This window comes from Equus asinus, chromosome 4, assembly GCF_041296235.1.
Source record: "Equus asinus isolate D_3611 breed Donkey chromosome 4, EquAss-T2T_v2, whole genome shotgun sequence".
Lineage (NCBI taxonomy): Eukaryota > Metazoa > Chordata > Mammalia > Perissodactyla > Equidae > Equus > Equus asinus.
Window position 1 is genome coordinate 55,111,984 of NC_091793.1, and position 15,929 is coordinate 55,127,912.

A 15,929-nucleotide genomic window follows, 5' to 3' on the forward strand; every position below is an offset into this window, starting at 1 on the left:
CAGGCTTGTAGACAGCTAGACTGTAGTTTTTCTAAATGAATTCCAAGTAGAAGTCTACATAGCTGGTCTATAGAGTTTTCCTGCTTTAGTGGGAATGCCCTTTGCTGATGGTGCCAATATTTTCTTTTGCCTATTTGTTGCTTTTGTGCCAATGTTTCTTTGTTTCCCTGCATGATGTGATGGTATGATATTGGACATTTTTCGTTCTTCATCCTCAAAATGTTGATCTTCATATCATTTGGCTTGGTGTGTTTGTCTCAGTTTTATCTCTGCCACATGGGGCAGTGTGTCTCAACCTAAGTCTCAAGAAGCAGTTATTTAAGAAGAATGGATGTTTATGTTTCAAAGGCCTAAACACCAAAGAGGTGATGTGGAAAATAGCCCTTTTGATAACAAAAATCTTCCCTAGTAATATTCTGGAGGATTGATTAAATTTTCATTATTCTTAAATTATGTAGGGTATTCAATATAATTCTTTTGGATTGGGCAAGGTGCTATGTAATATAATCAACTCACCATCATTCTGGGGATAGATGATATGCTTTGGCTAATCAATAGCAAGGTTGAATTTCTCTGTAGATTTCCATTTTATGCACTATGCGTGGGGCTCTCTTCCCTCCCAGAAGTGAAATTTGGGTGACTTACTGCTTGAGACTAGCTGAATCCCTGCTCCTGTTCGTTGCTGTAGATAACCTAGAGTAGATTGACTATAAATTGATATTCACTTTGCTGAAGTGATAGTCAGTAGTGTCATCTCTAGTCTGTTATGCCTGGTACACATGAAATATTTTGTAGATTAAACAATTAGCTTCTAGCCCACCATGAAAATTTAGGATATATGCATTCCCTGTAATTTAGATATATTTGATCTTTTTCTTGTAGAAAAGTGATTTATGATAATCCCATGTAAATAATTTTGCATAATTTAGAAATAACACCAAGTAAACAAAACAAGCAAACAAACAAACACGAAAGACATTTTCATAGGTTTCCTCCTTAAATTCCATAATATTTTACAGAGTGAGTGGAAAAAAATTTGTGGCTGGACATGAACTGCTTTTTAAAGATTTTATTCACAATCCTTATGTTCAGTTAGTAGGTTGTTCTGCAAATTCTGTCAATGTATGTCTGAAACCCTTTATGCCAAGAATGTCTTTATGAAATGTGTTTAGCTGGTGTTGCTGGACTCTTCAGGCCGTTCTCAGAGTACCTGTGCAGAGCCCATATGAAGGGCACAGAAAAGGAGGACACACTCTCAGCCTAGGCAAAGATTGTGAAAATAAGCTAGTATCGAGGCGGGTAGGATGTGGACGTCTGTGGCAAGTGTAAAGTAACCAGTTGTTTCAAGGGCATTTGGAGAAGTTGATCTTTTTCCATTGTTATGCTCAAAAATATTTTTGTCACTTCAAAATGGAGAAGGAGGACACAAAGTTTGTGAGCTTTGGGATTATTTTATTAATTATCCTATTAATTTATAAATTTTATTTTAATAAAATTTGTTTTATTAATTTGGGAAAAATTACTTTCAGAAAACAATAAAAGCATGTCTTTTAAAGAACTACAATGACAAGTATTTACTTAGGAGTTTCTCCATAAATAGGCTCCACTTTTAAAGATTCCTATTCACAGCAACTAAATAGCATGTCAAAAATTGTAAGACACTAATTTGTGTGCTACTTCATTATCATGCTTATTTTGAATTCATATTGGTTTTGTGAAAGTCAATTTCCTATTAGATAGAATCCAAAATGGAATTAAAATTTCCTAAAGAACAGTTCTCCCCTTTTTAATACATTTCCATTTTGCTCCATGTAAATTTCTGTAATGAGTGATGAAAATTCTTCTTCTTCTCATGACGTGATTATTGTGTTTTGTATATGGAGTGACTGTACTATGGACATTCGGTGTAAACTCTCTGTCCTGTCTCATTTCCTCGTCCATCACTGTCTGTCAATGGGCATGGTGCTGTGACCAGTGTTATCAGGTGACGACAGTACAGGAAGTGAGCCGCCGTTATCACCCCCAGAAAGGCTCCCCATGAGACGCTCTAGTACCAGAGACAAAAACAGAAGAGGGGAAACATGTTTCCTACTGGCGACAGGTGATTACACGTGTGCTTCTGATGGAGGGATCAGGCAAGGTAGGCATGCATTTAATCAGATCCTAACAGGTGACTTAGCTCAAATTAAGTGTTGCAAGTACATGGAGTGATGTAAAATACTCTTCCATCAATTTCTAAGAAAGACTGCACGTAGGGCTCCTCTCTCCTCATCACATCTTCTCTCATTATAAACATTTAAAAATACATATCATAACAGCCTACTTGATTGTCGGAAAGGCATTTCACTCTTCTCTCTTTTTTTAGTTTTTTGGTTTCCCATTTGTCTATGGGCAGGACTGTAATGGAGTATTTAAAAATTAGGTCACTCTTCTAATTATTTTAATGTAATGTATTCAGCCTTCTTTAAAAGTTATCTTTTTTCCTACAAAGAGTAAAACTCACTATTGACTCTACGTGTATATTTGATAAGCAATTGATGATTATAAAACAATAATAAGCCTTTTTCAAAGTAAAGCATTGAACATACTCTATTTAAGTCTCTTATCCAGTATTTGGGCAATTTCCCCCAGTGGTTTATCTGAATGTCAGAAGGTTTACAAGGGTCCAAGATCCTCCACTGTAAAGAATGGTATATCCAATCACTGAAAGGCCACTTAAGTGCTTACAAAACGTACTTACGGAATTTCCCTTCCAGGCAATAATAATAATTTTAAGTTGATCACTATTTTTCAATCTACACTAAACAGTGCCTGGCACATAGAAGATAATCAAAAATATTTGTTGAATGAATAAATGTTACTGAGTAGGCATCTTGGTTAAGGAAAATAACAGAACACTGAAGCTCCCCTCCTTCACGTGGTCCCGTCTTCCTAGGTTGTGCCACCATCTATGACTATTTCTCAGGTGCTGTTTATTGTTTCTGCTTTTGATTTTTTCTTTGAGTAAATTTTGCAGATCAGGACAATTGGCTCTTTTTCCTCCTCCTTAAGAAATAGGAGACACTTCTAACCTACCTTTGTCACAATGTTGGCCTGCTCTTTGCTTCCCTCCTGCTTTGATAATTCCAATTGCTTTATTGCTATGGCTGTTTTCCCCCTGTTTATTGACAGAATAGAGAAAGAACTCTAATAATTTCTTATGCACTTGAATGAATTTGAATGAAAAGCCACTCCAAAACTTTCACATTAGTGCAAGTGCATTTTAAAAATATTGTGCTTATTTGCTATTCACTGCAGTTTCTCCCTATTGAATACTTTAGCATGTTGAGCCTCAAGTATTCGTTTTGTGCTTCTGTCTGTCTTTGAAATATCTCTTTACACATGTTGTACTTCTCTTTCATTCCTTCTGAACACTTTATATTGTCCTTTCTGTCTCCCTGCTTTTGAGTATCAAAAGGGATGACAAAGGACTCTTCTTTTGTTTATTCAGTGTGTGATATTTTAAATACTTCATTCCATTTATTTCCATTCTGTGCATCTGTTGCTTGCATCAAAATGTGCTTCAATTATCTGAATAGGTTTGTTTCATTGTTTCCTTTTTTACATTTAAATATTATGTATTAGAACAATTTTAAATATTTTATGAAGATAGTTTATATCCTATCATACTATCAAGTATCAATACTTGAGCAAAATATGTGTTCATATATTAAATAATGATAATAATACCTTACATAGAACATAATATTTAAGTGCATTGCATACCTTAACTCACTATACATGTATATACGCATATATGTGTATATATGTATATATATGTATTTATATGTAATATGCCGTTCAATTTACATATGTTATGAGTATCATTCAATAAAGTATCACATGCAACATCTAAACTAAGGTTATGTGTTTAATAACTTAGCTAGAATTTTCTTCTTCCATGTTAGACAATATTTTGAATTTTAAACTGTCAAATGAGACACATATGAAAAAGACACTGCAAGTTTAAAATACTGTGTTAATATAGAGTTTTTCTGTAAAATGGCAAAGTTTCATGAGCAAAGCAATTAATAAGATATTTAGTTTGTGTGGAAAAGTTATACATGCAATTTTAGTTCACAAATATAAATTCTCTTTATCAATGAGAATGTCTTTGAGACTTAATTAATACCTTTTTATTTTTCATCATTTCTCACCATAATCAACTTCTTTGTCATTCTTGCTTAATTCCTTTGCAGCTTTGTGTTTTTTCTCCTAGGTCTGGCAACAATTCTGGCTAGCTTCACTTGCCCTTCTTAGTGTGTTATCTTGTCCTGTCTATCAGAAGTTCATTCATTTCTTCTTCTGCTTCCTTTTATGTAGGTTGTAGATGTCTCCTATTACTTCTACTCAGATGTTTATTTCCCATGTGATCCCTTCTTCTACCTTTCAAGTTGGTCTCTCTACTGATTTGATTTTGGAGTTATGAAAATTCTCCTCTATATAGATGAAAAGAAACGACTGGATTCCAATTGAATTCTTTTTCAATCAACAAATATAAATATAGATGGGCATACGTTAAGAAATCTTATAGATTTCCTGAAAGAGTGAACTCTCAATCCTTACAACTCGTGTTTTTATTTATGCAATAGTTTTTAGGAAATCATATTACATAAACAAAAACATTCCCATTGATAGTATATGGAAGGCAGTTTCAATATTGCCTGAAATAAGTATATGCTCTTAAAAACTGTATAAAACGTACACCATGTATTTTGATGTTAATTGAAGCTAGGTTCAATATTGTTTATTCTCATGAATTATGTTTTCAGCTATTCCATTCAGTAAAATTTTGATTAGACAAAATTTATCAAATTTTCTAATTAGAAATGAACCTGCAGAATGAACAAAACTATATTTCTGTGAATAACTTATAATTTTGCTAATTAAGTACTTGTTACTAAATTAGAAGGGAAACTTTTTCAAATGGACACAAATTATAGTTATTAAAAATAGAGGACCTATAAAGAATGGATAATATTTATGCTAAAAAGTATAATTCACATAAATAACTGAACATTTAGAATGGCAACCAAGATTTACATATAACTAGCATGATTAATATAAGACTGTCAAACATATTTTTACCTTTTTGGAGGTCCTGTAGAAAGCTTGGAGATTGTAGGGGAAAAGATGTAAATTTTTGTAAGGATGAGTTATAGGTATTAACAACCTCTTTGGCTCATGCATATTCACCAGTTTGCTTTTAATCAAAACCAATCAATGTTTAATAGTCCAGTTTACGTTTTTAGGTTACACAGTCAACTTGGATAAATTATTCTTTCTACAGTTCTCAAAGTTAGATTTCCAATTGCATTACAGAAGAGCAGTAATAACTAGCCCTCCAGGCATGGGAAGGTCCCAGTGTAAGGATAAATGATCTGCAAGTCTTTTTAAATTATTTAAGACATCTTCCCATTAACTATTTCATCATCCACCCAAATAGAATGAAATATATACCACTTTCCATGTTTTATAGCTCAGAATACTAACAAAACACCTTGGCAGATAAATCTCACATTACCAGAAATTATGTCCTACAGAACTTTGCCGTAGTTAACAGATGGCATAAATTTCCATCTACAAAACCTTGAAGAAAACATCTAGTCTGCTGATAGTTTGTATGTGTGTACATGGGGAGGGGTTCCTATTAATCCAGCCTTACCTCGTCATAGAGCTATTATTGCAATCCATGCCCATATATGTCCTGGGCACTCAAAAATCAAATAATCACTAAATCACTTAAATCACTTCTCCACTTCCAGTAAAAGAAAGAGAGATAGCAATGGCTTCCTCCCCAGAAGTTCCATGAAAATATAAAGTTACGGAAAGAAGTAGCTGGGGAGGAACACGAGGAAACACGAAAGGCCCATTTTCTTTCTTAGACGGTCGTCAAGCACACCGAGGGCTAATCAGGGCCCAAGGAGTGTGCCATAAGTCTAAGGGAGACAAGAAGTTCACTGGAATTCCATCTAATTACTCAGCTTTGGCTGCCCAACAGAATTTCATTTTCCTGCTCTGCAACACTTTGTCAATGGAGCCGTCAGAACATTTATTTCCTAAGCTGTATAATAGGACTGCTTTTCACTCAATAGTTCCCCGCTTTTTTAGGCTGTTCACTTCTAACTTTACACTATGTGCTCCCCACTTCATTTAACTGCCTCTGATATTTTCTTTAAAAAACACTGCAATATGTGAATCTTTCCAAAGGTGACCTTGATGGGGTATGGCTTGAGTAGCTAAGACAAGCCATTGGTTTAAAGTTTGTGAGAAGGATCTTTTATTCTGTAATGTCATGACTATCATGAACAAAAGATTAGAATGCAAGATAACAGAAAGAAAAGGTGAATTAGGATCAAATTGTTTTCAATTCCTGGCAGAGGGGGAGTCAGCTGAAAACTGAAAATCATGTAATCAAGTTCAGACTTTAATTCACTGAAATTATGATTCAATTTATATTTCACTCATCTTCTTTTTTTTTTTTTTACTTTTTTACCCAAGGAATTAGAAATGGGCATTCATTCCACATCATCTAGGTAATGGCATGAAATGCCATTATTTAAGAATCATCCTTTTGACCCTATAAAGCTGGAAGATTAAATATGCTGGAAAAAGACTTGTCCACCTAAAGTTAAGCATGCTTTACTAGTTTAGTAAATAAAAACAAAATGAGAAGAGAAAAAGTAGCTCATTTTTTTTTTCAGGAACCTATTCTGAAATTTAAAAATGTTAGCCAAGTTTGTATCTTACTTAAGTTTCTTTGCCTAATTCTTAAAAGATTTCTGGTATTGTGTATGTGAAAATTGCATCAATACAAACTATAATCTAGCAAAGAATAGATTTTGAAGTATTGCAACTGTAATTTGTGATGACTGGTTTAATCTTTTGGGAATGACAGTTACAGAGAGCTTCATATTTTTTGAGTTATAAATTGTCTCAATACTGAGTTCTTTGTAAACAAATTCTTCCTGGAGCTCAAAAATAACACTTTTGATTACCCTGCATGGTATTGTTTGTCTGTGTCTATTTTCTGGTTGAATTCAACTGATGTCTGTGCATTTTCTCATGAAAGGATATGAAAAATCCCGAAGCTTAAACAACATAGCGGGCTTGGCAGGCAATGCTCTGAGGCTCTCTCCAGTAACATCACCCTACAACTCTCCTTGTCCTCTGAGGCGCTCTCGATCTCCCATTCCATCCATCTTGTAAACCAAACTGTATCTGCCAGCTAAATTGTGTTAATTCAACTACTGTTTACCCCATGATGGAAATAATTAAATGTAGAGTTACCCCAGCCTCCTTTAATACAGTATAAATCTTGCATGATACTACTATTTGAAGTCAGAATGCCATTTTGGGTAGCTAACACATCTTATCCTGGCTTTCAAGGTTATCTAAAGTAGTGCTACTACTTCTCTGTATAAATTGTCCTGATCTCCTTTTGCAATAAAATGGCAGATAGTATCAGAGATTGGCTGGTTCACTAATACATAAACATATCTTCAGGGAGATACATTTAAAACAGTGTGCTTCCAAATGCTGACCACTTCATTGGACCTTCATGTCTTGTGACTCTGTAAACCACTCTGAAGATGTCTGGGATCCTATCTTGGTTATACCCAACATGACTCTGGTCACCTCATTTGCATGGACCACCTTGTCTCTATCACCTGAAACAATGTTGCAGCGTTCGGGAACTGTGGATGGCTCAGGATGTGTGTACTTGCCTCGAACCATCCTGCTGATATGAAAGCACTGGTGACTGGTCTGCATGTTGAATTATGGGGCATGGGGGGGTGTGTTTCTCCGTGACATTTTTTCCCCTTATTTTTTGAAAGAAATATTTATTTTAAATAGTTTACCTTTTTGATTGATTTAGTTGTCTTCAAAAATGCTGTATTGGAGTTCTGAATGTCTCTGGTTGTTTGCACACAGATAACTGCCAAGAGCTTGTCATTACTGGTTACATGCAAGCTGAGGCCAGATATTTTACTTAATGGCTTGGGGAAGGCACAAAACCTGAGAGAAAGGTAACTGCCAGCCAGGCTTGTATTGTTTAGCCAGGAACTGCTGCTTGGTACTAGAGTCACTTTTTTTTCATCAGGATTTGTCATCATTTTCAGAGACAGAGTGCCAAATATCACCCAAAGCTCTTATGTGGTTTTTTTACCCCGTTCTTTTATTTTAAAGTTTTGTCCAAATATCAAAGAGCATTGTTGTTCACAGGAAGCTTTCTTGACCAGCCTTAAATTTCTGACACACAGGATTAATCAGACTTTCAAGCAGTGTTTAATCAGGTGCTTTGTCCTGGATGTTGTTCTGTCTGTCTGTCTTAACTGTATATGCCATCTGTCTCCATGAAGCACAGAAATGCCTTGATCAGAAGTTCATGATTTTAGTGCTGGGTTTTCTCCCCCGCCCCCTGTCTTCTTTGCTACTTGGAACAGCCTCTCTGCTTTGTGTGTATATTAATGATGCCCTTAAACTACCTATGTTAAGCAGTACTGTGACCCTGTTGGATAAGCAGGATTTAAGCAGCAGCAGCAGCATTGCGTTTGGTTGCCTGCTGCCGTGTCCGTTTCTACTACCTAGCAACCAGCACTCATCACTACACTCCAGCGAAACCCCTAGGGAGTCTTATTCAGTCCAACTGGAAGAAATTCTGTTTACACAGCCCTATGAATGCACAAGCAATAGTGTTTCTGGTGTGTTGGGCATGTAAGGGAAGAAAAATGCCATACTTATAAATTGAGAATTAAACAATATTTCTAAGGCATTCAGGAGCTTTGAGATTGTTAATTCCTAATTCTCATGTTTATTTTTTGTTAGAAAGAAAATTGTCACTTTTTTTATTGGCCATGTAACATGTATTACTCTATCCTCAAGTCCTAGAGCATGACCTGCATGTCAGAGATCTTGTACAGCAATGTATTTACCCAGACGTATACATCTGATATTTAGAGGTTAAGTGATCCTTTTGATAAAACCACACATAGCTATAACTACCCACAGCTTTATGGTGAAGGAATTAATATACTGTCTGGTGCTGCTGTTATTGACTGCAGTGTTGTACAGAATTTATCATGGATTTTTGACTGCTGAAAAAGGGACAGTGGAACTTAGCCACACCAAGGACTGTACTGGAAACAGACTTCTACTGCTGAATGTGCCCTGATGTGACCAGGTTGCACTCGAAAGAGGCCCCGCGTCTTCATGAGGCACTTAAAGCTTATGAAAGAACCGTGGCTGGAACTCATTGGGTGCTCCCCATATGAGTGATCCGTTTGTGGACTGGCTGGTGTCCATGAAGTAATTGTAAATATCAACATGTGTGCACGGGTCAACAGCTTTGGCCATTTCACATCAAAGGAAGCCAAATTCATGATCAACATCTCGAAGCGTCAAGCAAGGCCCGTACCTCTGTGAGTCACCCATCGTGGGCCTGCAGTAGATTGTGCTGTGACTCATACAAGGCAGTGATACTGGTGTAGTGTAGATCTTAATTTCCCTTACTTCTTGTTTGTTGGTTGAATCTATGAAATTGACTACCATTTTCTTATAAACCACTCATGTTATCAGCTTGTCATATTATGTTGTGAAATATTCAGTGCCTATTTATCAAAACTGACCTATCCTTAGTCACATATTTGTTTAGTTCTTAAAAATTGTTATGACAAAAAAAAAAACTCACCATTATTCATAGTTTAAGTCTTTTGTCATTGTTACCTCAAATATAAATATTACAAAAAAATAAATTCTGTCAATGAGAGTATTTTTTTATTAAATGATCAAGGAGCAATGTCAGTATATAGTAGAATATTAATCAAATTATATCCTAAAATGTATATTTTGCATAAAAGAGATATTCTTCAATTGATTACTTTTTTGTGAGTTTTATGGCAAATGAAGCCTGTACTTGTCTTTAAAACTGTTGTAGTTAAAATTGTATAAGAATTCTTCGTCTTGCTTAATCAGTGTTTGCAGAATCTCTTAGTTGCCCTGGGATTCTGAATGTTACATATAATCTGATTATGAGCCCCTGTATCGTGGATCTTTTGTGAACATTTCAAGGTGCATGCACAACCTTGGTGACAACTGATGGAAATGTAACTAACTGAAATGAAGAATAAAAGGCAAATAAGCTAAGGATAAACTTGAATCCTATCTGATTAAATTATTCACATTCTTTCTTGGCTCTTCTCTTTGTTTTGGAGTTTTCAACGGGCTTTACTATTTTTATGCTTCATGGTACCAAACTAGACACTCATACATAAGAAAGAATTTAGGTTGAAAAAGGATTTAAACATTCATGGCTCACATTTTCATTCAAGTCTTAGGCACATACCCAGTGTTTTCCTCTTCTAAGTGCTTTACTTGCCTAAATTTCTGTTATAATTCTGAGATGGCAAAATTATTATTATGGTATCTGATATTCATATGGTGTTTTATGACTAATACTGAATGTTCACTTACACTTTCCAACTTAATCATCACAGCATTTCTGGAGGTAAATACGTTTTTGTTTTCTTGGTGGTGAAGTTAAGGATTACAGAGGCAGAACTGTTCTCTTATATTTTTGCCCTATATTTTTGACAGTCTTGCCTGCTGTAGTTCCTTACGGCTTGAATATTTGCCAAGCCTCTTGTTGTAAACGCCTTATCTTCTAAAGATGGCTTCCGGCTCGCTCTGGATGACGCACCTCTGTTTCAGCAGCACATCACATGTAGCTGGCATTCTATTTACACTGTGGGGTTATATATAAATTTACCCTGTAAAATTCTGTGAAATTCTCAGGATTAGGGGAAAGGTAAAATGAAAATGAGAAATAAGGGTAGTGAATCCAACACTTTTGCATCGTGTATAAACAGAACCTTTTCTATGTCTGAAAGTGCTCAGTGTTGATTATTAAGAGAGTATTAAGAAACTGAGTTCAGAAAAGGGAATCTGTCTAAACATGATTACTTTTAAAATGTTTTTTAAACAATGGTGTCAGGATGTAGGGTTTACTATAAAAAGGAAAAATATGTGTAAAGGGGAAAGAATGCACTTTAATAGAAGATAATTGCCATCAAACTTTGATTAAAAAAATCAAGATTGCCTAGTCATGAAAGAAAAGTGACGATACTCATTTTATCTTTGAAATAAATCACAAGACAGACTAATGGAATAGCCATAGTGAAATTATCTTGGAAAGAGACAATGAATATGTTAAAAGGCTGTATTCCAGAGCAGGGACTCTGGAGGATTTATAGCGTGCTTGAAGACATTTAGAGCTAAATGAATCTATTAAAATATTGAAATCCTTAGCAGTGTATGATGATTAAAATACGTGGCTTAAAATTTTTCCTTACTGAAAAACACTGTCTCCCTTCCTTCCAATTTCCTCTGCCAAAATTCACTTAATTGCTTAAATGCTTGAACATTATTAAACTATAGATTTATATTAATTCTCTGTAATATGGGTTCAGTATCATTAATTTTGGCCTTGAATTTTGTAATTTTCTGTTCTCCCCTAAAATAACTGTTTTGAGGATATGGTATTTTTCATTACTGTCTAAAAATTAAATAATTTAATTGAATTAGTATTATCCAATTTCTTTTTTCAATTATCACACTGTCATGTCAAAGTGACAGACCACTGAATATGCGTTTTGAACACTAAGATCTTCAAAGATTGTGGCGACCTCCATTGACAATCCAGGTCAATTAACACTCAATTTTTTTTTAAATAGACTATATTTTAAAGCAGTTTTAGGTTCACAGCAAAATTAAGTGAAAAGTACAGAGTTCCCATCGACCCTCCCTGCCCCCGCAGTGCACAACTTCCCCCCGATCTGTATCTCACCTCAGTCGTATATTTGTTATAATCGATGACCCTACACTGACACATCCTTATCCAAAGTCCATAGTTTAAGTTAGAGTCCATTCTTGGTGTTGCACATTCCATGGAATTTGACAAATGTATGATGACATGTATCCATTATCGTAGTATCATACAGAGTAGTTTCACTGCCCTGAAAGTCCTCTGTGCTCTGCCTGTTCATCCCTCCCTTCCCCTTAACCCTCGGCAGCCACTGATCTTTTCACTGTTTCCCTAATTTTGCCTTTTCCAGAATTTCATATAGTTGGAATCATACAGCGTGTATTCTTCCCAGACTGGCTTCTTTCACTTAGTAATATGCATTTAAGGTTTCTCCATGTCTTTTCATGGCCTGATCGCTTATTTCTTGTTAGTGCTGGATAATATTTCACTTTTGGATTGTACCATAGTTTACCCAGTCACCTCCTGAAGGACATCTTATTTGCTTCTAAGTTTTGGTAATTATGAATAAAGCTATTAGAAACATTCCTGTGCAGGTTTTTGTGTAAACAAAAGATTTCAATTTGTTTGGGTAAATAACAATGAGTGCAATTGCTGGATCCTACGATAAGAGTACGTTTAGTTTACACATTTTTTATTTGGTCCTCTGACATAGTTAGTGAAACTACACTTCTCCTAATTCATCTTCTCAATGCCAATCATGTGCACCAAACATGTGTTGCTTATAAACCTGTCACTGCACTTCCAGTTGCAAATATATTGGTTGATTATCCACCAGCAGATTCGTTCTCTTTAAAAATAAAGTTGATTTATTTTTTTTTACAAAAGATAGTAAAAGCTCTTAGAGAAATCAATAGAAAGAAAAAAGTTAACTATAATTCCATAATTTTCAGCTCTACAAACCAATTCTTTTTATTTCATCAATTTACTTTTTTCCCCTTTGTTATTCTCATTTTATAATATTAACATGTATGCATATGTGTGAGAGTGTGTATTTAACCTATCATTCAAGTCAAGCTCCAATTTGGCCTACTATCTTTCTAGCCTCAGTTCATTCTTGCTCATGAACTGTGTTCTGACTATGTGCATGCTCATGGAGGCACCCCAGGGCAGCACAGATGAGTAAGACACCATCTCTGCCATTGAAGAACTCCATCTACTGCGTTGATCTCTAATCTTGGCTCTGCATCAGAAAAATTGCTGATGCCCTTTAAAGTAACAAATCCCTGTGTTCCACTCGTAAATTTTTTGAAGTTATTTCTGAGACAAGCCTTAGACGTATATTATTTAAAAGGAAAGTCTTAGTATATGTATTATTAACAAACGAAACAAGGAACAAACAGTCCTCCACAAGTGTTTCTCTCATCTAGCGTGGCCTATAAATTCTTTCCTAAACATTTTTTTCACATTGTCTTAGCAATTAAAGTGTAAAAAAGATGCATGATTTGCTTTTAGGTTGATATTCCAAACATACCCATTCCCCTAAGCCATTCATGATTTCTGTTATAATAGAAAGCTATTATAAATTCAAAAGCATTGGCCATTTTGTGCATATCCATTTTTATTTTATTTTTTCTCAAGGAGGGTTTTTGCTGAAAATTATTTTAAGAATGGAATTATTGGCTTAAAGAGTATGAACAATTTTATAGCTATACTTTAAAAACTACTGTTCAATAGTCATATAATGTTGCATTTCATCAGTAATAAATGAAATTAATTTTATCAGAACAACTTTCTTAGCTGCATTATAATTTGAAAAAAGTTTCTTTTGCTTGGAGTAATTTTATGCATATGATTAAAGATACCAATGTCATGTATTTTGGCAATGGTTAATTATTAATACTCTTTGATTAAGTTCAAAATATAAAAACTAGCATGAATTGAGCTATTATAGATTTTAGAAAATGATACCTTTACTTACTGTATAGGTTAGGTAGTCTTTTACTTGCAGATCAGGTGAGTAGATTTTTTAAGAAATTCTTCTTTTCAGTCATCAAATGTGCTTCCAAATTTGACTCATCATTGTTTGTAAAATATTGTGTAGGTATTATAAATCCACCGACTTTATATTTTCATCCTTCAGCATGTTTCTTATAATAAAAAAAATGAGATAAGGACATCCATGTAACTCAAATTCAAATAACTTATTTTTGAGGGAAAATAATTTTTTTTGAATCTTTGTTAAATTTGGTAAACACTTAGAATTTTTCCTATGAGCCAGGAAGAGTTAGCATCACAACAAAATGAATAAAATACTCTGGCGTTAGAGAACATTTCACATTTATCTAGGAGTAGTGAATAGTGACAGAACAGCTACTGCATGAGAAGGACTCAATATAATTTGAATGTGGTAGTTCCTGAAAAATTTGGTTAAACCTTTCTTTAATCAATAGTCTCAGTGGTTTTTTAAAATTTCCTTTTGACATCCTTTAGCAATGATCTAAAATGTTATTTAAAACAAAGCCTTTCTTAATGGCCAAGAGATGCTATGTTACCTAAAGATATGCTTAATTTGCTGATCAAAAACATAACAAAAGAAAACAAAACAAACCAAAGCCGTAACTTTATTGCAAAGGATTAAGCATGAAGTCAGTACCTCAGGACTGATGGTATATTCCTTTTTCTTTTCTTTTCCTTGAGAGCTCACATTTTACCAGTCACTTCGTCTCTCTGGGAACAAAAGATAGTGGTTTATATGCTCTGCATGACATTCTCTCCTGTTGCAGGAGCTGCTCCTTATTGCTGGTTGCTGGCAGGAAGCTTATAAAAATTACAGGAATTCTAGTTGGATGGTTGGTAGAGGGCTCCAGAATCTAAGATAATAATGATTAAGAAACACACATACACACAGCTGGAGATACAGAGAAAGAAGAAAAGACAGAAGATGAAGCAGCAAATGCTGAATATTGCCTGAAGCAAGATTGTTTAGTGTGAAATAAACAAAAAGATAAGTCAAGGGTAAAGAAAGAATTCTGTAATTCTGCTTCATAAACCACATTAGATAAATTCCACACAAAATGACCAGATACTCTTCTCGATGGAGACCTTGAAAGGCTCGCATCGCATCATAGGGAGGCCAGCGAAGAGACCACCAATTTTTACATTCCCTAACAAAAAATGAATTTAGACTATTTTATCTTAGAGGCCCTGTTTTTACTTTCTTCTTTTACTTTTGACAAAGAAATATCCGTTCATTACATTTACATTCATATTAAGGTTAAATGCTTTCAGAATCAACCAATGACTGCCAAAATATGAAATGTTGCTGGCTTTATTTTGTTTTGACCTGTGTAAAATGTATTTGCAGAAATCTTTGGTTTCTTATTTATTATAAGAGCACAATGTAATGAGAAGCTACTGCTGAGAACACAGGGCCTTGTAACGTGAAACTCCTTCATGTCACAAATGAGATTCCTAGGACAAACATCATTACAAGGTTTATTTTCCAAAATTAAGTTTTTTACAGTTTAGATCTATTTACTTATGTTTTTAGAACTGTTAATTCTATGCATAATAACCATAACACTGAGTGTCAAAAGATTAAGGTGGAGGAAGACCATTTGCCTTTAACAGCTTTTCTTGGCACCAAATGTCCATGTATTGACACATTGCTTGTTGGACACATGGAGAAAGGACACACAGAACTAATACTTAGAAGACAGTGTCTGACCTACGTGGGCCACTAGAGAGCCACAGGCAGAAATCTGTGCAGCCTCACACCATCAAATAATCCTTTAACTAATCATACCAGGTTAAATATGGGACTATTTCTCATGTTAAATATGAGATTAAATATTACCTTAAAAAACATCGAATTGCCAAATGGTAGTTATGACCAAGATGGCTTAACATTCCACTCAGCTTGACTAAACTTTAGACATGTTTCTTCCTAACCAAAGATCCGTGACCTCTCTTCTTAGAGCAATTACTTTAGAAAACTTGCTATTGTAAATTCTCTCTCTGCTCCTTGGAAACATAAGTCTTCTTTTGACTCTTGTCAGTTTTGCAAAGCAAGAATGTCTTTCTAAAGGCCTGGGAGCCATCTGTTTGAAATGGAATAATCATGAAA

The 15,929-nt window shown here is 34.8% G+C and overlaps 1 protein-coding gene across 9 annotated transcripts in view; it reads left to right on the top strand.

Annotated features, from left to right (window-relative positions):
* Window positions 1-10,843, top strand: part of KCNC2 (potassium voltage-gated channel subfamily C member 2) — a 191,972-nt gene extending 181,129 nt beyond the window's left edge. For 4 of the 9 annotated variants that reach the window (XM_044747960.2, XM_070507322.1, XM_070507323.1 and 1 more), the window contains 2 exons: window positions 1,976-2,140; window positions 7,112-10,843. In XM_044747960.2, coding sequence (XP_044603895.1) covers window positions 1,976-2,140; window positions 7,112-7,248 — 302 coding nt within the window. In that variant the 3' untranslated portion in view covers window positions 7,249-10,843. The other 5 variants (XM_070507325.1, XM_070507324.1, XM_070507326.1 and 2 more) reach the window with 5 other exon arrangements.
* The last annotated feature ends 5,086 nt before the right edge of the window (window positions 10,844-15,929 follow it).